At 39.9% G+C, this 25,799-nt stretch overlaps 2 protein-coding genes across 5 annotated transcripts in view; one reads left to right on the forward strand and one right to left on the reverse strand.

Moving 5' to 3' along the window:
• Positions 1-1,383: 1,383 nt before the first annotated feature.
• Positions 1,384-12,909, reverse strand: LOC142562071 (RNA-binding protein NOB1). Its single transcript, XM_075673494.1, has 8 exons — positions 12,723-12,909; positions 12,491-12,623; positions 12,278-12,414; positions 12,125-12,190; positions 10,723-10,947; positions 6,118-6,215; positions 4,071-4,212; positions 1,384-1,772 (listed from the first exon to the last, which is right to left on the reverse strand). The coding sequence occupies exons 1-8, from the start codon at positions 12,807-12,809 to the stop codon at positions 1,503-1,505; spliced, it is 1,158 nt and encodes a 385-aa protein (XP_075529609.1). The 5' UTR covers positions 12,810-12,909; the 3' UTR covers positions 1,384-1,502.
• Positions 12,910-13,623: 714 nt separating this feature from the next.
• Su(dx) (WW domain containing E3 ubiquitin protein ligase suppressor of deltex) overlaps positions 13,624-25,799 on the forward strand; it is an 80,955-nt gene continuing 68,779 nt past the window's right edge. For 2 of the 4 annotated variants that reach the window (XM_075673495.1, XM_075673498.1), the window contains exons 1-4: positions 13,624-13,751; positions 17,872-17,948; positions 20,065-20,133; positions 20,205-20,346. In XM_075673495.1, the coding sequence (XP_075529610.1) occupies positions 20,085-20,133; positions 20,205-20,346 (191 nt within the window). In that variant the 5' untranslated portion in view covers positions 13,624-13,751; positions 17,872-17,948; positions 20,065-20,084. Of the gene's footprint in view, positions 13,752-13,929; positions 13,951-14,288; positions 14,421-17,871; positions 17,949-20,064; positions 20,134-20,204; positions 20,347-25,799 lie in introns of those variants that run through there. The other 2 variants (XM_075673497.1, XM_075673496.1) reach the window with 2 other exon arrangements.

Consider the following 25,799-nt stretch of genomic DNA (forward strand, 5'->3'; position numbering starts at 1 on the left):
TTCGATAGCCCTTGCCTGGGGTCGACTGACAAGCTGCTGGCGAGGAGGTTGGAGAGACTTCGCACGCTTGCTCCTAGACAACCGAAGTGGATGACATGACGTGCCATTATGATGCACAGTCTGTGAAGGCGGAGCTTAGTTACGATCACTCGGTGAACGAGTTGAGGAGAAAATGCATGGCTATGAAGGAGGGTAACTTATAATCATTCGTAGCTTTCTTGACATGAGCAGCTTCACACAAATTGTCGTGCAAATGATTAACTGTAGCTGTAACTGACCCTACGCGTCAAAAAGATTTGTCCAAACCGTTTGAGGGGCCCTTTAATATTGGCTGTCAAGTTGGGGATGCACCTCTTACATGGGTGTGGCTCTTACACGGGTGCGGCCCTTAAATGGATTTATATAGTAAGAATCTTCCTGCGTGCAATTCTCTTATACTTCGCTTCCACTAATACTGTTTCACCTTTCTGGTGAAACTGCAGCCTCTCTTTCTTTTTCTTTTTTTTACTGCAAGTCCGAGTATAAGCACTGTTATGCAAGACTGCTATTGATTCTTATTTCAAGTGAATCCGGCTTGGCCTAATTTCAGTTACCGAGTGAATTATATGTATTTATGACCTCTGCATGCAAGTGCCGATGTTTTCGATCTTAATAAATGTTGTAAATTATTTTTTTTTTTCAGGAGTCGTCAGCATTGTTTACTGGAAAGAGAAGCAATACGGAGACATATATCATTCATGTGCATTTCACATGCTATTGATAAAAGACCTGCCGAAGGGGTCAATGAAGTCTGCAGTTTTTTTTTTTTCAGGGTCAAAGAAGCACGCAAAGCAATTTGAAGCGAGGTGAACATACAGCAACATATTCATTCCCTAGGCATAGGCTATCCATACGATTAGAAATATTTGCTAGTTGGCTACCTCCTTCTGTTTAAAAATTATAATAAACTTTGTCGTGAGTATATATTTAAATATTTGTGTCTGTGCATGGTGTTCACAGTGTAAATAAAAAAAAATGAAGTTAACAAATATGGGTGAGGTGGCCACCGTTGGTGCTTCTAATGTGCTTGTCCTCCTATCATTAGGACTTGCAGAAATAAAGCAAAAGTATGAATTAAAAGCCATGAATGTCTGTGCCAACAATGATGCAGTAACTTTTAGTCACAATAAAATTTTAAGTGAAAAGGTAGAGGCAACTCAAAGGAAACCTCAAACGATGTGGGTAACAGAACTCTGGTGATGACACTTAATAGGGGGGAAGGGGGGGGCAGAGCCCCCTTCGTAGTCGGCGCTTATGCAGTGGCACACATTCACTTCCAACTGCAACACTAGAATGCTGGCAGTGCTGCATTAGGATGAGCTATTTACAACAACAAACAGCTCATACAATCATCAGCCACATCTATTTCGGTGCAAAAAAAGAAAGCCAAGGTCTTCTGTGAGACACCCGATTACATTAATTCACATCAATGCAGGCCAATCTTATGGTAAATCTGAGTTTGTTTAGTTCCTTCGTTTCTTATGATTTCCTGTATTGCGTTTCACTTGGTTCGGGTTTCGAGATCCTTGAGAGCCAGCTCGCATGCTGAGGTGGGCGGAACGCGAATACACATCATTAATCTTGAATGGTGAGTTTCTTGTAAGGTAGTCTGCATCCAGAACATCAACCCGGCCCATGGCCATTTTTGATAACCGGTTCTGTGGGATCGGCTGGTCCTCGCACAAAATGGGATCTGTTGAATGTTTCCCGCCTTTAGGTGTAGGAAGGGAGTACTGCAACGAGAGAATGACTGCAGTTAGGGAACAGCCAGCTTACTACTGAAAAACAATATGCTATCGGCTTGCAGGATTCGAGAGTAGGGAACTAAATTCAGGAAAGTCACAGCACAAGTTTGCATTTCTGTATGCACACTTTACAGACTGCAGCTAAGTTACAGGCAGGCTGTCCAAGTAAGCGCCTACTGTAGCCCACCATTACTTCAAAGTTCAAACTACTTCAGGCAGACAATCTATCTGTATTGATTGCCTATCTGTACATGACAGCTGTACAATTAGCACAAATTATCCAGTATATCACAACCTTGTTTAGCCCTAGGAAATGCAAGTGCTGCATGCCTTTTCCCACATCAGACCACGGTGGCAGCGTACTGCGTTTCTCAACCAGGAGCCATATTTTGAAAGAATACTCTTCTGTCAATTCTATTCATTTCTTAACATCCACCCCACTGAGGGGCTGATCTTGGCAACAGTGAGTGTGCTGCTTTGTGTGAGCTTAATCATCAATAGCAAAACTTACACCGTCCATAATAAATAAAACACAGCTCAAACCACTCTCCTCATAGCGATACCCAAGTGCGCAGATATACGGTCCAACTTAAAATGGAAATCTCGCATCAAACTGTAGGTTATTGGCATAACTTATCATAAATAAAAAAAATAATTTTGAACCTTATTGTTTAGTGCACTGGAAGAGCTTTGGAAATGCCCTTTCAAAGACATACACACAACAATTTAAAGATTAATATCAAAAATGTTTTTCCGAAATGTGTCGTACCTTAAATTGCAAAAAAATCTAAAAATAATGTGTTTCTTCTTATAAAGTGCCGTTTAGAGACTACTGCAAAAAGAAAATTGTAGATATTATAGGAGAAGGAAAAAATCCATGACTGTCAACAGTCCTAAGAAACGAATTATTGATCTCATTGAGCGCTTTCAAGAATTTCAAAGACTTGTGAGCAGTCTAAAACATTGTTACTCATCCTTGCACAGTGAGCTCGTCATAATAGTACCTACATGTGTCATCCTAAACTGACCACCTGCACAAAGTAGGATGCTCTCTTTGTGACGGAAAAATATCAATACATAGACTGATGTGACATACTACTGACAACTGGAGCCACATTGTTGCTAATATCATATCAATGATGGACTGCTCTTTTTCTCATCAGTCATTGTTGGCATTTTAATATGACAGCGTTATGGTCAAACTGCACCCACTTTGGAGGTATCTAACAGAAAATGTGGGCCGATCCCAAAGGCAGTGCAGTCTAACAGCGTCTTGCTGTCGGTGAGAGAAAATGACATGCGTCACACAAGCCAGATGAAAGAAGGATGCGCATGCTGGAAGACAGAGGTTCAATCCCATCATCAGTCACAGATTTCTTGTATAGCATGACAGGCGAACCTCATCCATCCACTTTGGAAGTATCTAACAGAAAATGCTAGGTGCACTGAACACATGCGGGCACGTCACAGTGTGCACGGAATTGCAAGTTCGTACGAGCTACAAGGTATAGGAACGTCACTTTGGTAAATAAGTGTGCAAGGTCGCTCCTGGCACATGCACGCGCTAAGTATGTTATCGCATACATAAGAGTTAACAGTTCTAAGTGCTGGCCAATTTTTTTTTTTTTTTTCACTGTGACTATTCTACATGACTGATGCAATCATTAACTGTCATAATGCTGACTGTGTTTATTTTTTTAACAAATGTCATTTTTATTGCATAAGCTGCTTCTGTATTATATTTTGCCACATTATACCCTATTACTCTTTTTTTATTCAGCCCATCCCATTACCATCACTTCAGAAACGATTTTGAAAGTAAATAACTAAATACATTTATATCTTTATCACTGAACAAACAAGCTGAGCTGCACAGTGGACAACAATGTCTGAATCTGAGCCAGACGGTGCCTCCAGCTGACAATTATCATGGCTTTACAGTTGGCCTCACCAGACAATGCAGGATGTAGGACCAGCATGAACAATGGCAAACAATGAAAAAGCCTCATTGTAAAAACGTGGCGATTCAGTACTTGTCACCATTGCATGGCACTTGGCTATGGAAGCAAAATGTAACACTACATTCTAAATTCGATTGTGACCCAGTTTGCTACAATACGAAAGCTGCATCAGGCAACAAAACCAGTGCATAAAATTCTTGTTTCTTTTTTCAGCTCAATAACTTAAGCCAAAAATTTTGTTGCTGTTAGTTTACAAGATACATACACAGCAACCTAATAACATATGTGGCAGTAGTTACGTGTAACAAAACCACACTAATCTTACCCGTGTTCCACGAATATTTATAGGCCTCTTGTAGTTTATATACAGTTTTGTAGAGCCATCCTCTGCTACAGCCACTGAGACACGTTTCAACGTCTTATTGCCACAAGCAGGACAAAACTGTTTGGTCATAACTTTTGTGATGCTGAAACAGAAAAGCACACATGTCATCAATACAAAGCTGATTTCACATGAAAAGCTAAATGGATGGCTTCTATGGAATTCATCTATTTGTTACTTGTTCCTGTTACGATTATGGCGCCCAAGGCGTACCCATTCCAATGAGAGAACGTCATTAATGTGCATGTAGTGAAAGCTGCATACAGGACTGAGTTGAAAACAAAGCTGAGAAAATTATTAACTTTTTCTTATTTTGGCTTTGGAGAAACCAAAAGAAACCAAAGTCTGGCTTAGCAGAAACCATTTCGCAGTATGTGTTAACTGTGTTCAACTGATGCAACTAGAAAGTAATATTTTAAAGTAACCATACAGCAGCTAAAGAAAGAGTAAATTAAAACAAAACAATAACATAAGCAAACTTGTGGTATAAGTGACAGTCAATCTTTACATAAATCAATTTCAACAATATTGTACTTGTCATTTATTTCAACTGTCCAATGTATTACAACAAAAAGGTAACATTTTCTTGCGTTGTTTATTTACTTTAGCTACCTCAAATGCCCCTACTGCAGGTTTTTTTCTCCCCACAAAGGTTTATAGCTCTTTCAGAGCTTCATGCCACTATAAAAAGTATCCACTCATGATTTCTTAGCGCCATCATCATTATCATGCTACTGGTACCACCTTAGGGACAGCATCCTCAAAGCTGCCATCAGCACCATTGCTGCCCTATAAACCTCATTTAGTATTTCTCTGCCATTTTTTTTTTGCATTTTCACTTGTTTTAAACCACTCAAAAGCTTTCTCCTGAACTCCTTAATGCTGACATTTCTCAAACTGAAAGCACGAAGAAAACATTTTTGTAATTTTCGCAATCCTTCACACATTTATTCAAAGTACTGTGGAAATGGCACAGCTGCTAGCACATCACCTTTCATAGCCTTTCAACTATCACCTTCTGTTTTCAATAACGACCTGCTATCTCATAGTCTTTGGCTACCTCCTGAAAGCGACTAAATTAATTTCTATTTACTTTAGTTACCCATTGCTCACCTTCATCTACATGCACGTGAGTGTTTAACCTCGTAAGACACTCCAACCACATTAAGCATAAATCTTATGCTTGATATTCAGGAACCATGTTGAACATGTTTCATATTTATGTGTGTGTGTGTGTGGGGGGGGGGGGGGTAAATGCTGCTGCATATTAACATTTTTTGTAAATTTGCTTTTTTATTTTACTGTCTATACTTCAACAGTGCGTCACCATAGCATGGCGCAGTGGCTTGCATGTGTTTTGCTGTTATGTTTTGTGCGTGTTTTCTAGTGGACCCCAGACTGCTAAGGCTATGTGTCCAATCAGTACTGTGCAGTTGTAACACTTGTGTTATGTGCCCCCTCCCCCCCAGCTTATGTCGTATAATAAATGCAAACTAATGAACTATCTCTCTCTAACTGATGGAACAGTGGTTGCGTGATGACAAGTCTGCTTTGTCAGTGACTACTTGAAAAATCATTTGCATGCACTATAGACAGAGTGCTTACAGGCTACATTTGTACAACTCGCCATGAAAGCTAGTACTAATCAAAAGTAATGAAAGCATTAACTGCAAAATGTTTCCCGAATTAAACATAATGCATGCAACATTTTAAGGGGGAAACCTAAGTTCTATTCAAGCAACACTTCCTTCAAATTTCTGTTCACTCTTGCAAAGAAGTTTGCAGGTGTGGTAGTTTAGGATAAAAAAAGATTAATATAAAACCACACCTTTATACCTGTTCTAAGCTGTCACACTGAAGCGTGATAAATAGCACACGTGATAATGACCTAATTAAGATCATACATGCACATGTAAGCAGAGAGTGCTGTATGAATACTTAATACCCGTGACAGAGTGTATAAGTATTATGAAAATATGTATTTGCTTACGTGAAGCATGCATGGCAGCGCAAGACAAATGTTCTTGCATGCCTGATTGCCATTCCATCAACAGAAACAGCTTTTAGACCCATTTGAATCAGAACATTCTGAAAGAGACATTGATACCTTTCAATCACAACACTTGCATGTGCAAAACTTTAATAAAATGCAATGCAGAGAAGAAAATTGAGAAACAAGCTTGAGTGCACAATGACAACAGTATTTGTTTCAATGTAGGCCTCTCGTAGATGAACCAGTAAAATTTTACAGGCACTACTAAAATAACAATGGATTGTTCATTCATGGAGACTTGCAGTCTTCTTATGTAAGCCCAAATAAAGAATGCTAGGATCAAACCAAATACAAATATGAAAGTAACATTTTTTTTTTCGGTTTACCAGCACTAATGACAGTTTTCAAGTAACCTTCTAATACTACACTAAGCATGCTAAATTTACATTGCAGCAAGATCACTGCATCTAAACAAAACACTACAACTGAACACTGCCAGATTGTGCTTTTACAATATGCTGATAAGAATACTTGCCAGCCACAGAATTGAGAAGCAGATGTTAGGCATTCAAATTTAAAAATTAATAGTTGAAAAAATTTTGAAAATGAAACTAAAACAAGAGAATGAAAACAAATATTAACACACCAGGCCCTTACCATAGAATGCATTGATAGAATTAAATATGCTGAATCAATGACAGAATTATAATTTGAGCTTGAGTACACAAACTCCCTTTTGGAAATAGGTTTAGCAATTTGGTGACTAGTCAACATCACAATCGAGGTAATGGAAATACTTCAATAAAGCGAGGAAAAAAAAATGTAGTGAGACTGGAACATATAACATGTAGCTATTAAAAGCAATCCAGTTCACAAGATTACCCTTCCAGGACCAGTCACAGGTTGCATTACAATGTTAAACCAGATGCACAAGCTTTCGCAGGGAAAAAAGGTTTGTCGTACTGCACATTTTAATATCCATTCCTGTTTACATTTTCTGTCTGATTTCTTTAATACCACCTGGAAGAAAATTTATCATTTGACATTCCATTAATTGAACGACAAATCTAACGGCCTGCAGGTGCTTTTTTTCATACTTTTTCTAGTTTACAATGTAGGTTCATGTCTTATGGATCATGGTACTCCACAACAAATCTTAATGCAGCAACATCCATAAAAGTTCCTTTTTTTTCCTTTCCGGTCTAGAAGTAGCAAAAGAGAAACAAACACAGAGGCAACTAACTGCCTGCAGGTGCTTTTTTTCATACTTTTTCTAGTTTACAATGTAAGTTCATGTCTTATGGATCATTGTACTCCACAACAAATCTTAATGCAGCAACACCCATAAAAGTTCCCTTTTTTTTTTCCTTTCTGGTCTAGAAGTAGCAAAAGAGAAACAAACACAGAGGCAACACGCATAGTTAGCCACAACTCTATACCATGGACAGAGAAACAACTCTGGATGACTACCCTAGTTGGACAATTCGCTTGGGGAGCTTTGTGGAAAGACAATGACAAGTTAAATTTACAGCTTTGATGGCATTCCTCAGTCAGATGATAGCAGTTTCTTTCTCTTCTAAAAAGCTTTTTAATTTCCAGAACCAGGATGGCTGTATGCTATGCAATGCGTGTATGCTATAATACACCCTTGTTGCAATGCGGAAATGCTCCTGCTTTAAAATTTAATTTTTAAGCAATCCCATCTGAACTATTCCAGAACTATAGTATGGAAAATTATGTTCACAATTGGGAAAAATATTCACTATTTCCAATTACAGCCATTCCATTCAGTGACCAAATTGAATAGCACCACATTGTATTCATTCCCCAGAAGCTTTGAATTTAATATTGGCTCACATCAATGCATAGTTTTTCAAACATACAACACGTAAATGGAAAACACGGGGAGGGCAGAAAATGTAAATTTAAGTCGATGAGCAAAACGAGAACAAGGAGAAAGCAGGAGCCAACTTTTCGACAAGTGGACTTGTCTTCTTCAAGGCTAGTCGGCTTCAAGGCCTTGGAGAAGACAAGTCCACTTGTTGAAACACGTACATGCATGCATAAGCACAGAGACGTGCATAAAAGAAATTTTCTGTACCAAAATTCTGACCGCTACTCGCACCCCAGCACATATAGCTTAATAAAGACATATTTATAAAATTTTGGAGTCCACAATTAACAAAACGCAATTTTCTTCTGGTCAGTAGTCATCAACCTTTATTGTGGGTTGTTGCTCATTCTGCCGCTTGCAAACTTCATGGATGGCCAGTCCTCATACTACAGCAATTTCCTGCCCCCTGGCACATACATACAGCCAAATTAAAGCAGCACCAACACATATTTCTGAAACTGAAGAAAACTCTGCCATACACTTCTCATGCATGAAAAGATGACATTTAGGCAAGTATGAAGGTAGGGAAGCACCCATAAGCTGTTTTAATTTGACACTAAAGTAGGTCTTGAAAAGTCGGACCTCGTGTCATCAACATTACTGTGACGTCGTGACACAGTAAAATATGCTGCCATTGAGTGGCAACAACGCAAGTCACGGTGATACTGCTCTTAAATAAATTGGAGTGCTGCACAAGTTTCTCCAGGCTGCACTCGCATGTGGAAGCCACAGCAAGCCAATTTATCATGATGTCATGGTGCATCTACCTCCCAGATACTGAAACCAAAACTGTCATGTAAAACAAATATTACAGTGAACTAATACCATCATCTGTTCAAGAATAGGTAGTAATAGCAACCATCTCAAAAGGATGTGCAATTCAATCATGTAAAATGTGCTTATATGTAGTAGTATGTGTTTACATTTGCACATAAAAATTGATTATAAGTGTTAACTTTTGCATTTCAAATTAATACCTATATGTTCATTGCTGTGCAAATGTATTGCAGCCAGATTTTTTGGGTTCCCATCAAATGTCTCTAGTATTGTCAGAAATGGCGACACTGTATCAGATGTAATTTCACTGCACAATGTACTATGTATCATGCCTGCAGTGACTGCATTGGTATCCATGTGAACTATTCATGTCTGTGCAAACTTGTGTACAGCTTTCATGTGACCACTGGTCACAGCGTGGCTTTCAAGTTGCAACAAGCAACTTTTAGCCTTGTGTCCACTCCTTGTGATGCAAATCCTGTACCACTAAGAGGAACAAAAAGCTGCACTATTTAGGGAATTTTGAATATTGCCAGTAGTATTATTTCTAGGGCTAAGAGCTTTTGGACTTCCATATAATACAGAAAGACGACGACACTCCTATAAGGAAGATAGTAATGCATAAAACAAATAATTACAGAGAAATTTACCAATAGTGAGGCAAAGGCACATGATGCTATTTCTGAATTTAATGAGGACTAAAACACATGCCTTCTTGACTACAAAGTACAAAAGATGCTTGTGTATACCTTGCTTTGACAACAGAAGTATCACAATACACTCGGGTGTTCATTACCTTGAAACATGCGGGGACAGTGTGAAGTGCACGTCAACCAAACCACTCAATGGAAGCAGTTGTGCCATAGGCAATCACTGCTGTTCTTGTCACTGGCTGACAAGATAAAAGCAAGTGAAACCTGCAAGCTGAGTGTGTCACAGCTTCATTACGAAGATGGGTTGCACTTGAGCACCATAACCAAGAAGCAACAGATTGCTTAACAAGCTAATGTTTCCTAGATATGCGAGTTTCTTAATTACCCATGTGCAGAGTTTCACTTTTGTTCAGGAAAACACAAGATTTCCTCACATTTTCAGCACCAACATGAATGGCATTTTGAAACTAAAATAAGCAGCAAACGTAATACCATCACTGACATGAACTTGTGGGAATTATGAGCAACTTTCAGTTAATTAGCTCATTAAATAGTATGTGCCACATACTTATTCATATGTGATACCACAAACAGTGCAATCACAGCAGTGTGCTGAAATAAGAAACAATGCTGCTGTCCTTGATAATAATCACTATAACAATGCAAATGTTTTCATTTCACACACACAGCAGCTAAACTTCTGTTATCGGAGTTAAGTCACCAGACTTTATAAAATGTGCACAACCAGGCACTTTATGCTTAACATTCAACATTTAAAATGCAAAAATGGTCATGGCATGGAACAAACTTTAGTCAGGATTACAATGCCATTCTGAAATATTTAGGTATAAGTGCCAAAACGACGATTTGATTATGAAGCATGCTGCAGTGTGGGACTCCAGATTAATTTTGACCAGAAGAGGATCTTTAACGTGTCCACAACGCATGAGACAAGGGTGTTTTTGCATTTGGCCACCATCGAAATGCGGCCGCAACAGCCGAGATTTGATTCTGCGACCTCGTGCTTAGCAGCGCAACACAATAGCCGCTAAGCTACTGCGGCGGGTAGTGTCTGCACAGTGTGAAATAGACATGAAGACATCATGTGATGCAACACATAAAATATATCAAAAATAGCTCTAGACGATTTCCACCACTGCAAAGGCATATACTTCATCTAAATGATGAACTTAGCAGAAATACAATATGAAGGCTTCTAAAAGCATACCAAAGAACAGCCACAACTTGTAAGCATGCCAACAATATTAGGTGACATACCTGAACAGCAAAATCTGTTGATATACATGCAACTGGTATGGGCACCTCTTCCAAAGTTAGTGAGCCCATTTCTTTCTTTATCTCTGCAATATTGCTTGGGGTAATCCACTCGCCATCGCTTGAGTCTTCTTCTGTTGAATCTGCTTCATCCTCACTGCAGTCTTCCTTGTTGCAGCCATCGAGAGAGCCAGCAAGCTCCATAGGCTCAGACTTTTCTGCACCTACCTGGATATTATTTACTTAGCTATGATACAGCCATAGCTTACACTTTCACAACATACAGGTCGCATGATACCCAATTATTAAAGAGTCCCTTGCCAAGTTTAGCCATTGCAAATATAGAAGTGTGCTGCATAGTTGATGCAGTAGTGATTCTGTCTGCAAAGTATCATGATGATATATGCCGCAAAAGCAGCTGAATATTCAAATGAAATTTCCGGGAGCCTTCTTTTCAGAGAAACCACTCTGTCTAGTAGCAGAGATGACTTCACAAGAGTCACTAATGCATCATACAAGCCACCTGCAGTGCACAAATAGGTAGTAAACAATGCAAGCGACTCAAGGATTGATGTTCACACCCATGCATTGATGTTAACATTAAAGGATACGAGCTGGTCAAAATTTAACTGGAGCATTCTGCCACGTGAAGGTGTGGTTTTTGGGAGTAAATAACGATCAATCACGTCTTGCTCGACGAGACGCCATATCCAGCAGGACGTCGAATCATATACAGAGTGTCCCAGCTAACTTTAATGAGAGTTTAAAAATATGCGAATGCCACGCCGCTGGACAGAACCAAGGTAATGTTGTTTGCCGTCGCTTGGTTATACTCGAATTATTTTTTTTCATTCCGCCTAATTCGATAAAAAGAGTCAATGAGAAAACTGTAGAGCGACATGAGAAACTTCCGATACAGCTTTCTGTTGTTCAATACATGCTATAGAGAAGTGTTTTTCCGGGCATGAAAGAAGCCCGCGAATACACGCGAAGTGCCTCGAGCGGCCAGTCGCGCGGCAGTTTTGCGTGAATTTGCGGGTTCTTTCACGCTCGGAAAAACACTTCATTGTAGCATGTATTGAACAGAAAGCTGTATCGGGAGTTTTTCATGTCGCTCTACAATTTTCTCATTAGTATTGTTCATCTAAACATAATATTTGAGAAGTTGGTTAATTAATTAAGACTAATTATCTAATTGGGCGGAATTTAAAAAATAGTTCACATATTTTTAGACTCCGGCTAAAGTTAGCTGGGATACCCTGCATATGGGTCTTATCTATGGGCTGTAACACTATGGGGCTTACATTGAAGCAAATTGCACTGCATATTTTTTAATAAATAAAATTCTTATCAGTAACAGTAAACAATTTTCCTTACACCAATACAGAACTTTCACAATACTTACAATCGCTTGGGAGCCAAAGAAACCCGGCGAAGAAACTACATCTCTTGGGGCTGCAGTTGTCTGTACCTGCGCGAAAGCAGAGAGAAAAAAATAGCATATATTAAGAGCGGAAAGGGTCAAACTGTGCAAATCGTCTTGTGGAACGAGTATTACCTCAATACTCTTAGGTTTCTTGGAAAGATGGGATGTACCCACGTGCTCCTTCTCCAGCATATACGTGAGAGCAAGTACCTTGATGTCAACTGCTGACAAACTTGGGTAGTCTCCAGTGAGTTTAGAAAAATCCGTCACTGCAGTAAACAAAGTATAATCATGAGCAGGCTGAGCCACTGAATTATAGATTTGAAGTGCCGTCTGCTAACTCACTGATCTTCACTGCTTCTGGCGATGGAACTCTGTAGTTCAACTTATATGGAAGAACTTGGAGTCTCTGTTTCGTCGCTTTGTCTTTTATTTCACTTACAACTTCGGCCACTGTATATATATTTTCACCGATTTCCTGGAAAGCAAATTACAATCAGGATCCGGTGATCAGACTTTGAGGAATAGAAAACTGTCTCTAGCTACAATCGCAAACAAAAATGAAATCGGTCCTTACCTGCAGTGCTGCATTTTTTATAAAGCCTCCTGAATCAACAACCAAATTTTTCACGCGTGAACTTGACAACAACTCGACAGGATCCATGTCTAATATAAGGCCTTAGCACTGCTATCACTGCTGATACAACACAGTAGCAGCTTCCCAAGAGCATGCAAAATACGTCAAGCAGCCGCTGACTTGCACGTGGCTTGGCTGTCAATGACCAATTTTTATAATGACGTCATTGCCCTTACGCGCCGCATAACGGCCGTTTGGCTATATGCATAGAGTTACTATACTGGCTATATGGTCTCTAGAATCCATGGCTTCGCACAGGTAGAGAATGGTAGCAGACGATCGCGCATCTAAACGACTGCCGTTAACCTTTGCGGCCATCAACACAAATTTATTTGCCTGTTGGCAAGCGTTACATGTACCAACATTTTGTGGATGCGCTCAACTTTATTGCGCGGCATCTGCTGAATATATTTAGAGATGTTGCAACTTCTGCCAGTTTGAGGACACGTCTCGTTTATGAGTTCAAGTTTACGCCATGGTGGCACGCAAGAGAATTATTTTCTAGAAGTGAACCTTCGTATAACGCAATTCTCTCGTTATCAAAAAAAAAAAAGGGGGGGGGGGAGGTCTCTAAGGTATATCTCTCATGGATTTGCAAAAGCGAACCACCCGTTTTATCTGCCTTTCATAATCGCTGCTCGCCCACAGGAAAAAGCTTAGCGCTGTCAAGAGCACTTGCAATTTTAACCATTTTCACTCTAGCAACGCTGACTAACGCAAGAAAGCAAAATATTGCCATATATTGCTTTGCAACTGTTTGCAACCAACGCACATAACGAGATTTCGCGAGATGTTTTCCCAGAACAGGAAGCGCAGGAAGTCGAGAATAATCACGTGATAACAAATGGTGGGTTCTTATCGTCTTACGAAGGGAGTTGCGATGATGTGACCATTTGTTCAGAATTTAAATGGTTCGGAGCTCGATCACTCTGTTTAGGCTCATGTTTTCGAATTTCCCGATAATGCAAGGTAAGATAACGGTCATGTTGCGGCTTTCGCTTCTGATCGGTGTTTTGCTGTGGCTTCTCATTCTGCGGAATCCAAGGTTACACTTTAGCAATATATTTGCTTTCTGGTTTTTTTTTTCTTTGCCGGAATGGGTGTGAAATGAGTTACGGGTTGCGTCTCGTTCGGGTTTGGGACCATGTTCATCTCACGCAAATATGCGGTGAGGCCAATCGTCACTGTCGCGTAGCAGAACTGTTCCCGATTTATTGTCCGTGCCTGTTGGGAGGAAGGGGAAGAGGCGCTTCGGGGAGGCCGCATAGCACCGTTGTGTTTCCGCCTTGGACCATAACAGCGAGTCAGCTAACATCCAGCCTTCCAATTAGGGGAACCGCGGTGATGTTTGCGCGCCTGTAGCTCCACTTGCGTGTTGGCACTCGTCACTTTCTGTAGCTCCTCGGATCACGGCCAGATTAGGCCTAAATGATGTCGGAATATTCTGCTCGCAGTTCTCGAGTTTTCGTCTCGTAGGCAGAAAGGACTCAACTGCTCGGTCAGTGTGCTTTACTGTCCGTAAATATACAGCTAGTGATTGCACTTAGTGAAGCGCGAGATGCTGCGTCGTTGACGTATTTATTCTTAAAGCAAGTTTCAACGCCTGTCGCCTGAGCGATGAGCAGCTGACCTGCACGGGTATGTTATCTGCTGGCAAACATCCTTCATGTAACTCTAGCCGACCGATCAAGGTTCGCGACCAGCACGTATTTACATGGGATTTCGCGCTACATAGTGATCGCTGTGCGTCAGCATCAGAACCACTTGTGAACTCTGGATATGCAATTTAGTCGATTTGAGTAGTCTCCGATTTCTGTACTGTGTAAAATTTTATTAACCTGTGCGATTCGTGAAAAGGAAACCGTTATTCACATAACGGTTTCCTCTTTCATACTATGTGCGCTGTTTTTCATGGTAAATTGGAGTTCTCCAAGGTTTTCTCAATGTGAAACCTAAGTGTTTTTTTATTTTCTCTTTTTTTTTTAGTTTTTAATGATAAAGGCTTACGGTTGTCGCAAGGCAATGAAATGCGAGAGCAGTGCATGATCTAGAAAGCTCTTTTTTTCTCTCTGAAGAAGAGACAGCATGCTCATATAGAGTTAAAGCTGTGAAGTAATATTCTCATTTCTCTACTGAAATACTAGTATAGTGATGGCGAGGTGCTAACACGGTAAGCATTATTCTGTAGAATTGTGCTGTGCTTCACAAAACGTTTACCACACGCTCTATTTTCGGTGCCTGTGAAATTTTAGTTTTGTTATCAGTTTAAAATGCTTAATGCAGTTTATCTGATGGTGAAAGTGGTGTATGCCATGAAAAGGATCTACATTTAAATGCGAAGTGTGTGAAACAGCAATTTTATATGTATATGCACACACACACACACACACACACACACACACACACACACACACACACACACACACACACACACACACACACACACACACACACACACACACACACACACACACACACACACACACACACACACACACACACATGCAACCTGCCGTGGTTGCTCAGTGGCTATGGTGTTTGGCTGCTAAGCATGAGGTTGCGGGATCGAATCCCGGCCACTGCGGCCGCATTTTGGTGGGGATGAAATGCGATGACACCTGTGTACGTAGATTTAGGTGAATATTAAAGAACCCCAGGTGGTCCAACTTTCTGGAGTCCCCCAATATGGCGTGCCTTATTATAAGATCGTGGTTTTGGCACGTAAAACCCCATCATTTTTTTTTAATACACTCGCACAGCTGCTGCTTATGCTATATAGTAGGAGACCTACTCATGTTTGGCATCACATTATAGGTGTGGCATGCCTTGCCACTCACTTTAATATGGTGCTTCAGCTGCAGTTTTGCATCAGTGAAGCAGTATGGTTGAGCCACATAATTTTTATACACCATCACCTGGATTCTCACACCATTTTGTATAAAAAAATTGATATTGCTTTCCTTGGTAAATGAAGTGTTCAGCAGAACATGTAGTGCTGCATTCTTCTAAAAAAATTAATTTGTCAGTTATGTGTTACTTTGACTGATCTGTCTATATCTAATGAACGTCTGTTTGCCAGCTCAGTTTGTGTCCATAAAACAATTTCATGAATACAGGATGTTTTGTTTTTTGTATGCCCTAGAGTCATGTAAGGCTTATTTTGGATTGGATTGTTTTATTTTACGATCAAAGTGTACATGATGGCGGGAGCCTGGAGTAAAAGCTGCCTCAAGGTAGCTTGACAGAGCCCCACTTACGGTATACCAGCAGTCACAATACAACTGTTAAGTGTTTAAATCAATGGAAGCAATTATACAGTATAGTTATAAACAATTTGTGCTCACAAATGAAAATACACAATGCTAATGTATACAGTATATAATATTGCACTCAGGGGAAAAAAAACATGAGAGGAGACAGAAGGTTGGCAGTGTGAACACTGTTTTTTCTCTTGACTTTTTTTTTTTTTTACACAGCAACCTTCACTTAGGGTGGACCTTGGTTTGAGAAAGTGTGAAAATAGTTCTTGAATTGATACCTCTGGAATAGTTGGGACTTCACTTGGAATAAATTATTAAGTAAGCAAGGTAATCTATTTTCTAAAGTGTGCAGACTGTATGTGGTTTGGTATGTGCTAAGTTTCTATGAATCTCGGTTGTGGGTTTCATATGCTTATGCTCATTTTTGTAGGTTAGCCACTGTTTGCAGAAAACATGTATTTCACGAAATTTCTTGTTTTCATGCTCAACATAGTGTGTAGTCAGGCAGATTTATTATTGGGATGACTTTATATTTAAAGAAAAATTGACTGGTGTGATGTAGCGATGAAACATGTTCACCTGTTCGTAAAAAGCTTTTTTGTAATACGTATAGTTTTCGCAAGTTTTCCTGTGTTGTCAAGCCCCAGCTTAAGATGCCGTAATTTAGGCGCGAATGGAACAGAGCTCGATATATTGTAATTTTCACATTGCTCGATAAAATATTACGATAGACGATATCAATGACTTGTGACAGTTTTGTTATGGGATGATTAGCATGCTCATCCCAGCTCACCTTTTCGTTGAAAATAACACCTAATGTTTTAAAAGACTATACAACTTCTAAAGGAACAGACCTTAGACATACGTGTCTGGTTAAATTAACTTATTCTTAGCTCTAAAAACAACTTTCGCTGTAGTAATGTTTAGTTCAAGTGCATTTTTCTGTGTCCATAGGGCTAACTTACCTAATGTGCGATTGACTGAATCTATTAACTTGTCAGTGCTATCTCTTGATATAAATAAGTTCGTGTCATCTGCATAAATTATAAACTTTACTAGTGGTGTGATGCAGACGCTATCATAAATATAAATGTTAAGTACAAAGCTTGCTATACCTATGGAAGCAATTCGAAAGATAGTGCAGCATATACTGGTGATATGCTCGTACATGATTTCTCTATTTAGGACATTTTTCACGCCAACCAAGACTTTGGCTGTGAAAATGGGAAGCACTGGTACTTTTCATGGTTCACATAATAATTTATTGTACAAGCATCTCAATTCTAATTATAAGGTTCTGCAATTTTGACATGCTTGTGTGTGTATCCATAGAAAGAATTTTAAGGCAAATTGAAAAAGAAACAGTATTGGAGGAATTTGTGCGGTACACTTAGGAGTTTACTGTAGCAAGGAAAGATTGGTCAATGCCCAACTCAGTAATAGAATTAACTATTTTGCTGATGTACTGCTCATGACATAACTCTATGTTTAGTGTTTTTTTTAAATATTACTGGCTATACAGGTGTAAAGAAAAAGAGGTTGTACTGGGATAAATGTTTGATTTTTCACATACTCGTGAAAAGCTCTGATAGGTTTCACCCCAAGGTTTTCTTTAACACCATGAACCTCTTCAGTTGAGAGGTATTGCCTTTCATGTTATACTGCGTAAGATGTGAAATATTGTGGTATTCATATGCTCTTTTCTGCAGCCTGTTGAGCATTCTTAGAGGCCTCTCTAAGAATGCTCAATTTTCCTTATGATATATACTATGTGTACATATTTTCTGTCATTACTATTTTGCTTCATGCACTTTTTGTCCCTCTTCTAGTTCGCTGGCCAGTATGAACTACAGCTGTGCTCTACAACTCCTTTTGCCAACACTCCTGCTTTACTGACCAATTTTAGGCAAGTAATGTTTTTGAAGTTACCACCTTCCGTTTGACCATGCTAAGCTCAGGAAGTAGGTGACACTGTAGATAGTATTGTACTCTGTGTAGTGCATGAGTTCTCCTAGCATTTCAGACATTGACAAGGGGTGAACTACATGTACATATATTGTGGCTTCATATGCAGACTTGTGTCAACTTCAAAAGGCGAAAACAGAATTAAATGTTGCAAGCACTCTTCCTCACACTCCAAGACAGGTGTCTATACTAGACATGATAGTTCGTGTTCCTTTGACTGGTGTGCTATATTTTCCAAGGGAAAAATTAGTTATGAAACTGCAGTGTCCACAACACATGAAACGCAAGGCAAAGGTAACACACAAGTGCAAATTCGCGATATGCATGCTTGTTAAAAATAAAAGCAAGAAAACTTTAAGCATTTTCCGAGAAAAGTGGTGCGTCTGCAGGGCCTGATTTCTTTTGTTGTGTAATACTTCAATTTAATGTGTGCACCAGTCTGCAATTCACTTCTGTAAGTAGCCCTGACTGGCTCTCCCACTTTAATACTAGACCTGCATTGCAGAAGGGAATGTTGCAGTGAACTTGCATAAAACAGTCACGTGTAACTTGTACGTGTGTAATGTTCAAGATGATCTTCCTCAGTCCATTTATTTCTTAGTATGTTTGTGCTTGCCATGCTATGGTTTGCACAAGGCTAAACTGTTTCTGTACTGCAACTATCATCCTGTAAAGATAGGGGGTGAGGGATGCCTCTGTACTTTTGATTCAGCATTTTTGATTTTCGCATTAAAGCTTGGCATACTTTTTTATTGTTTATCGAAAGAGAAAAAAATGTGCTATTAACATTATCATTATTAGAGTGACAGCCTACTTTTTTTCCCCAGTGGTTATTTATTCACATAAAGTGCATCTGTTAAAAAAAATTTTTTTTTCAGCAATCTGTCACATGAACACTTCACATTTTCTTTTGATATAGCTTCACTGTTTGTAGTTGAAGTTAAATCTATGTCCCTTCTTTTGCGTTCTTTATTAACTTTCAGTAGTGGTGAATGTGTCTGAGGCAGTGCCACTATGAGGCACCTACAACCATCGCACATACCAGCCACACAATTTAGTGAATGGTACTGAATTTTTGAATTCCAATATTAAATTTTCTTCTCATGTTGGTTTCAGTACAACCCAAGTTTGTTCCACAATTAATTGCATCAGTCTGATTTGTTGTCATTTGCACTTACCATCGTCTAGCAAAAGCATTCAGAATTTTCTTGGAGGGAGTAACATAGTAGAGGCATCCACAGTCTCCTGCAATAAACTTTGTTGTTGTCACAGCTATGCCATCATCTGTTGATGGCTCTACTAGTCACTTCATAGAGCACCTTCGCTTTTACCCACTAGTGTTCCCTGTAAAATTTATTGGTTGATAGACTGCAGTGCTTTATTTATTTGAGTGCACTGTCGATATCAAGGGGATCATAGAATGCACACAATGGGCAATCAACTTTCTACTAATAAGAAAAATAGAAACTTGTACAGTGCAAAAATGACAATTTGAGCAGATTACAATACTGTCAACAGAAAATAAAAAAGGCATAAGTATGGCTAAGCAAAGCAAATGCTAGTAGTATTAAAAGAAAGTACTCAACATACTAAGCGCTTCAATTTTTTTAGAGTAAGGTAACAATTTTTTTAAAGATATACCAAAGTAGTTCTGTAAATCAATCACAAGGACAAAAAACAATCTTGATGAGTATTTTGCTTATACAGAGAGGCACACTTGCAAATTATGAAAAAGGGTCTACATGTCAGTTTCAGAAGCATACAGTGTAAGCTTTTTGATTCCATTCCATACGGAGTAGGTTATGTCATTCTCCTACAGATAATAGGGGAAGAAGCAAATTTTGAAGCAATCTGTATGGAAGGTGAATTTGTATGGCATATGACACACACGAGGTCAGCAACACCACTACGTTGTGAGCACTGAGTGAAATGTGTGGTTGATATTTCTATTGGCCACATCTAAAACGAATGCATATTTTGTACAGATATGGGTGTGTGTTATCCAGAAGCAGCGAAATCTGCTTTTGCCTGCTTCATTTCATTTTTTTCTTTTTCAGTCGTAGGTGGAAATTAGAAAATGTCAGAAGGCTCTTCAAGTGGCTCTCTTTTTGAACTTAATGTGACAGGCAAGTCTTTAGTTTCCTTGTCAGTTTGTTCAATAGCCTGCTGACACTTTCTTTTATTGTGCACTCTGCAGTTGTTTCAGCAAAGTTGAATTCATCTGGAATACTGTTCAAACCAGACCCTTATGTTGAGCTCAGTGTTGACGGTGGAGTTCCTGTTAAAACAGAGTACAGCAAAAGCACCTGCAATCCCAAATGGGACGAACAGTTTCCAGTGTAAGTACTTCACTCTTGTAATTTTTTTGCGTGTTTTACATTTTTGCTGATATACAGTGCAGTGATCGGTGTACCAGGTACACTATGGCAGCTTTATACACGTAATGCAATGATGATTGAGTGATAAATGTATTACGCCTTTCTGTCAGTGGAAGATCAGTTGAATCACTTTCTCTCTGGTAATTGTGACCATATAAAGCCAGCAGTGCCTGTTGGCTTTATATGGTCATGATTAACAAAATCGAGCTCCTCGGTTCCCCTTCTCTCATTTTCTCTCTGGTAGAATTTTACTATAACCTGGCACACGGAGCTAGCTCATGAGCTTTAATGTAGTGTACCTAGCATGTATTATTAAGAAAGCGATTGTTCAGAGAAGCAATATTGATGCAGTGAAAATAAAAAGAAGTGCTAGGAAGTTAAGAAGGAAAGGCTGTGCAAGTGAGGGAAAGCTTCACATGACAGCATGCATTACACATAATATTGTGAAATAGATTAGAAAAAAGAACATTCTTAACCAGGGAGCTTAGGACTGGCAAAGGCATGCATCTCCAACAGGCAGGAGTACTGGCCTATGGCTTCTTCATATGCCATAGCAAAATAAGGAAGGAAAGCTGTCGCACAAAGAACAATGGAAAAGCACCTGCGCAACTGCATGAAGTGCACTTCTAGGAGTATAGTGCGCAAAATCTTATGCCGAGACAGCAGGGCATCAAATCAAGAAGAACATTGCAAGTCATGTCACTGGCATGTCTGCATACACTATACGGTCCAAAATGTGCCTTAGCAGTTTCTTGGACAGGCCTTGTTGGTGGACAGGGATTCATGCTCAAGCATTTAATTGGCATCCTAAACTCCATGGGAACCCTAAATTCTGCCTGGAAAATCACCACGGCGGAAGCAGGTAGCACCCAACCCCTTCTTTTCATGTGCCTCTTGAAGAATTTGAAAGAGGTTTGACGATGCAAGCTTCTTCCCAAAACCCTTGAAGAAAGCTGAGCACCAAGCTTCTGAATGCTTGGACCCATCATTACCTTGGTGAAACGGATGCATTGGTTCTCAAACTCGCAGCCTCCTGTAGCCAAAGTTAGCTCTTACCTGCAAGGCCAACTTAGTATGTTGTGGTGAGCAAATGCTGTGAAACAGTTGAAGCCAATGAAGTGTACCTGAAAAGGAAGTTTGCAAACAGGTCTGCAGTAATGGGTACCTCTACCACTATACTCCATTTCATTCTTAGCAGGCATCATTGCAGAAACTGTGCGAGTAGTATCGTCATGAAAGTGCGCTCATTTCTCAGTGCAGTTGTTTTCGATCTGTGACACTTTCTGCGGAATGCTATTTTATTCACTAAAATCTAACATGCACCTTTCTTCTGAGAAAATGGGTCTTGAAATTTCCTGCACATTACAATAGGATTCAAAACCAAAATTATGTTCAGGGCATTAGCAACAGCTAACTTTCACATGCGGCATCATCACAAAATGGTGACGGTGCATATTTTTGCAAACATTGCTGTTGGTTTATTTTGTGCTCAACTACAATCTAGAGCAGTATTGTTGGTAAGTAACTTTCGATGATACTATCACTTCTTTGAGATTTCGTGTGACTTTCGTGTGATCAGCATTATCTGCTGCCAGCATTTCTGGCACTATGCCAAGCAGCTATCTGAGCACAATTCCAGGAACACTGTTGGCTGCATACTTTGACATGTCTGATGCAGTCTCGTGCAGAAAATGGCAGTATCTAATGTGATCGCTCAAGTATACCGCCTCTTTGTGCTTGATATCAGTGGCCAATGACATGCGAATAGTGACGACAACATACTGCTTCATTATGAAAGCTCATTTAAAGAAAATTCCCATATGTTTAGGTAAATTATGCATGTCTCGTTTTTTCTGATTGCGAACATGAGGGGGGATGCTATATTCCTATTTTATAAAACAGCGGCATGTTAAATTCAGATGCACTTTTATTTTCTTATGGTGTTAGACTGCTAAGCATGAGGTTGCAGGATCGAATCCCGGCCATGGCAGCCGCATTTCGATGGGGGTGAAATGTCAAAACACCTGTGTACTTAGATTTAGGTGCATGTTAAAGAACCCCAGGTGGTCCAAATTTCCGGAGTCCCCCACTGCGGCGTGCCTCATAATAAGATTGCGGCTTTGGCACATAAAATCCCATAGTTAATTTTTTAAACTTTTATTTTCTTACTTTAAGCCTGCAAAAATTGGGTACGCGTTAGACTCCGGGGCACTTTAGAATCGGGTAAATATTGTACTTCGTATATTGCGTCATAAGCATAAGCGTATAAATGCGTCAAGCTTAAGCAGTATTTCTGCACCTCGTGCTTCCAGTATAATCATCATCATCAGCCTGTGTTATGTCCACTGCACGACAAATGCCTCTCCTTGTGAATTACCCCTGTCCTGGCACCACCCAATTCCAACTAGCGCCCGCGAATTTCCTAATTTCATCACTCCACCTAGTCTTCTGCCATCCTCGACTGCATTTCCCTTCTCTTGGTACCCATTTTGTAACCCTAATGGTCCAACGTTTATCTAACTGGCGCATTACATGACCTGCCCAGCTGCATTTTTTTCTCTTGATGTCGATTGGAATATCGTGTATACCCGTTTGCTCTCTGATCCAAACTGCTCTCTTTCTGTCTTTCAATGTTATGACTAGCAATCTTCATTCCATCGATCTTTGCGCGGTCCTTTACTTGGTCTTTGCGCAGTCCTTTACTTGTTCTCAAGCTTCTTTGTTAGTCTCCAAGTCTCTGCCTCATATGTCAGCACTGGTAAAATGCACTGATTGTATACCTTCGTTTTTAATGATAATGGTAAGCTTCCAGTCAGGAGCTGACAATGTCGGCTGTATGCGATCCAACCCATTTTTATTCTTATGTAAATTTCCTTCTCGTGATCAGGGTTCCCTGTGATTAATTGACTTAGGTAAACATACCCCTTTACAAACTCTAGAGGCTGACTGGCGATCCTGAACTCTTGTTCCTTTGACCGGCTATTCATCATTATCTTTGTCTTCTGCATATTAATCTTCAACCCCACTCTTACACTCTCTGTTAAGGTCCTCAATCATTTTTTGTAACTCGTCTGCATTGTTGCTGAATAGAACAATGTCATCAGCAAACCCAAGGTTGCCGAGATATTCGCCGTCAATACTTATTCCTAAGCTTTCCAAGTTTAATAGCTTGAATACTACTTCCAAGCACACAGTGAATAGCATTGGAGAGATTGTGTCTCCTTGTCTGACTCCTTTCTTTATAGGTATCTTCCTGCTTTTCTTGTGTAGAATTAAGGTAGCTGTAGAACCTCTGTAGATATTTTCCAAGGTATTTACGTAAGCATTCGGTATTCCTTGATTACGTAATGCCTCTATGACTGCTGGCATCTCTACTAAATCAAATGCCTTTTCGAATTCTATGAAAGCCATATAGAGAGGCTTATTGTACTCTGTGGATTTCTCGATAACATGATTAATGACATAGATGTGATACATTGTAAAGTATCCCTTCCTGAAGCCAGCCTGTTCCCTTCGTTGAGTAATGTCCGGTGTTGCCCTTATTCTATTGGAGGTAATTTTGGTAGTTTATATAATACTGGGAGTAAGTTAATTGGCCTATAATTTTTCAATTCTTTAACGTCTCCCATTTTGTGGATTGGTATAATGTTTGCATTCTTCCAGTTTTCTGGGACTCTTGCAGTAGATAGACACTTTGTATAAAGAACCGCCAGTTTTCCAAGTAGTATGTCTCCTCCATCTTTGATTAAATCGACTGTTATTCCATCTTCTCCTGTCGCTCCTCCTCGTTTCACGTCTTGCAATGCCCTTCTGACCTCATCGCTAGATATAGGAGGAGTTTCTGTATCCTGTTCATTGCTGTTTCTAATGGAGGTATCCTGACTCCTCTGGGTACCGTACAGGTCAGTATAGAATCCTTCCGCTGCTTTTACTATATCTTCGAGATTGCTGATGATATTACCCTGCTTATTTTTCAGAGTATACATCTTGGTTTGTCCTATACCAAGTTTCCTTCTCACTGATTTCAGGCTGCGTCCATTTTTTACGGCTTCCTCAGTCTTTCTAGTGTTATAATTTCGAATATTACTTATTTTGGCCTTGTTGATTAGTTTTGGCCGTTCGGCAAATTCTGATCTCTTGAGTTGGACGCTTTCATTCTTTGTAGTTTCTTTATTAGGTCCTTTGTTCCTTGGGAGAGCTTGCCTACTGGTTGGCTTGGTGCCGTGCCTCCCACTTCACTTGCTGCCTCTGAAGCCAGCCAAGTTATGGTTTCATTCATTAGCTCTATGTCATCATCATTTCTCTGTTCTAAGGCTGCATATTTGTTTGCAAGTACCAACCTCAATTTGTCTGCTTTTACCCTTACTGCCTCTAGATTGGTCTGTTTCTTCTTGACCAATTTAACTCTTTCTCTCTTAAAACTGGGGTGAATCCTAGCCCTCACTAACCTATGATCACTGCACTTTACCCTACCTATCACTTCTACATTCTGCACTATGCTGGTATCTGCAGAAAGTATGAAATCAATTTCATTCCTTGTTTCACCATTAGGGCTTTTCCAGGTCCACTTTCTGTTGCTTCGCTTCCTGAAAAGGTGTTCATTATTCTCAGCTCATTCCTTTCTGCGAATTCTACCAGCACCTGTCTTCTAGCGTTTCTAGATTCGATGCCGTAGTTGCCAATTGCCTGTTCACCCACCTGCTTTTTCCCCACTTTTGCATTGAAGTCACCCATTACTACTACATACCGAGCTTGCACTTTTCTCATTGCTAATTCAACATCTTCATAAAACTGATCTACTTCCTCATCGTCGTGGCTAGATGTTGGAATGTAGGCTTGTACTACCTTTAATCTATACTTCTTATTAAGTTTGATTACAACTACTGCTACCCTCTCGTAGATGCTGTAGAATTCATCAATGTTGCCTGCTATGTCCTTATGGATTAAGAATCCTACTCCATATTGCTTCCTATCAGGGAGACCTCTATAGCAGAGGACATGGCTGTTATTCAACAACGTATAAGCCTTGTCTGACACGCTGCTTGTTTGGTCAAGAGTCTCGCGTGGGGCGGCTGTCGCGGTGCGCAGCGGCACCTGCCAAATTGTTTCTCGTCGTCACCGCACGATGGCGTCACAATGAATCGCAAAAGGCGGATTGAGGTGAATCCTAGACCTCACTAACCTATGATCACTGTACTTTACCCTACCTATCACTTCTACATCCTGCACTATGCTGGGATCAGCAGAAAGTATGAAGTCAATTTCATTTCTTGTTTCACCATTAGGGCTTTTCCAGGTCCTCTTTCTGTTGCTACGCTTCCTGAAAAAAGTGTTCATTATTGAAAGCTTATTCCTTTCTGCGAATTCTACCAGCATCTCTCCTCTAGCGTTCCTAGAATCGATGCCGTAGTTGC

This window comes from Dermacentor variabilis, chromosome 1 (assembly GCF_050947875.1).
Source record: "Dermacentor variabilis isolate Ectoservices chromosome 1, ASM5094787v1, whole genome shotgun sequence".
Taxonomy (NCBI): Eukaryota; Metazoa; Arthropoda; class Arachnida; order Ixodida; family Ixodidae; genus Dermacentor; species Dermacentor variabilis.

What these genes read in the sequence shown, in the direction of transcription:
- LOC142562071 (XM_075673494.1), bottom strand. Translation starts at nt 12,809, where the DNA reads ATGGATCCTGTCGAGTTGTTGTCAAGTTCACGCGTGAAAAATTTGGTT. An exon ending in GCCAGAAGCAGTGAAGATCA is followed by an intron (nt 12,415 to 12,490) that starts GTGAGTTAGCAG and finishes TGTTTACTGCAG; the next exon opens with TGACGGATTTTTCTAAACTC. An exon ending in CAACAGATTTTGCTGTTCAG is followed by an intron (nt 6,216 to 10,722) that starts GTATGTCACCTA and finishes TGTCTCTTTCAG; the next exon opens with AATGTTCTGATTCAAATGGG.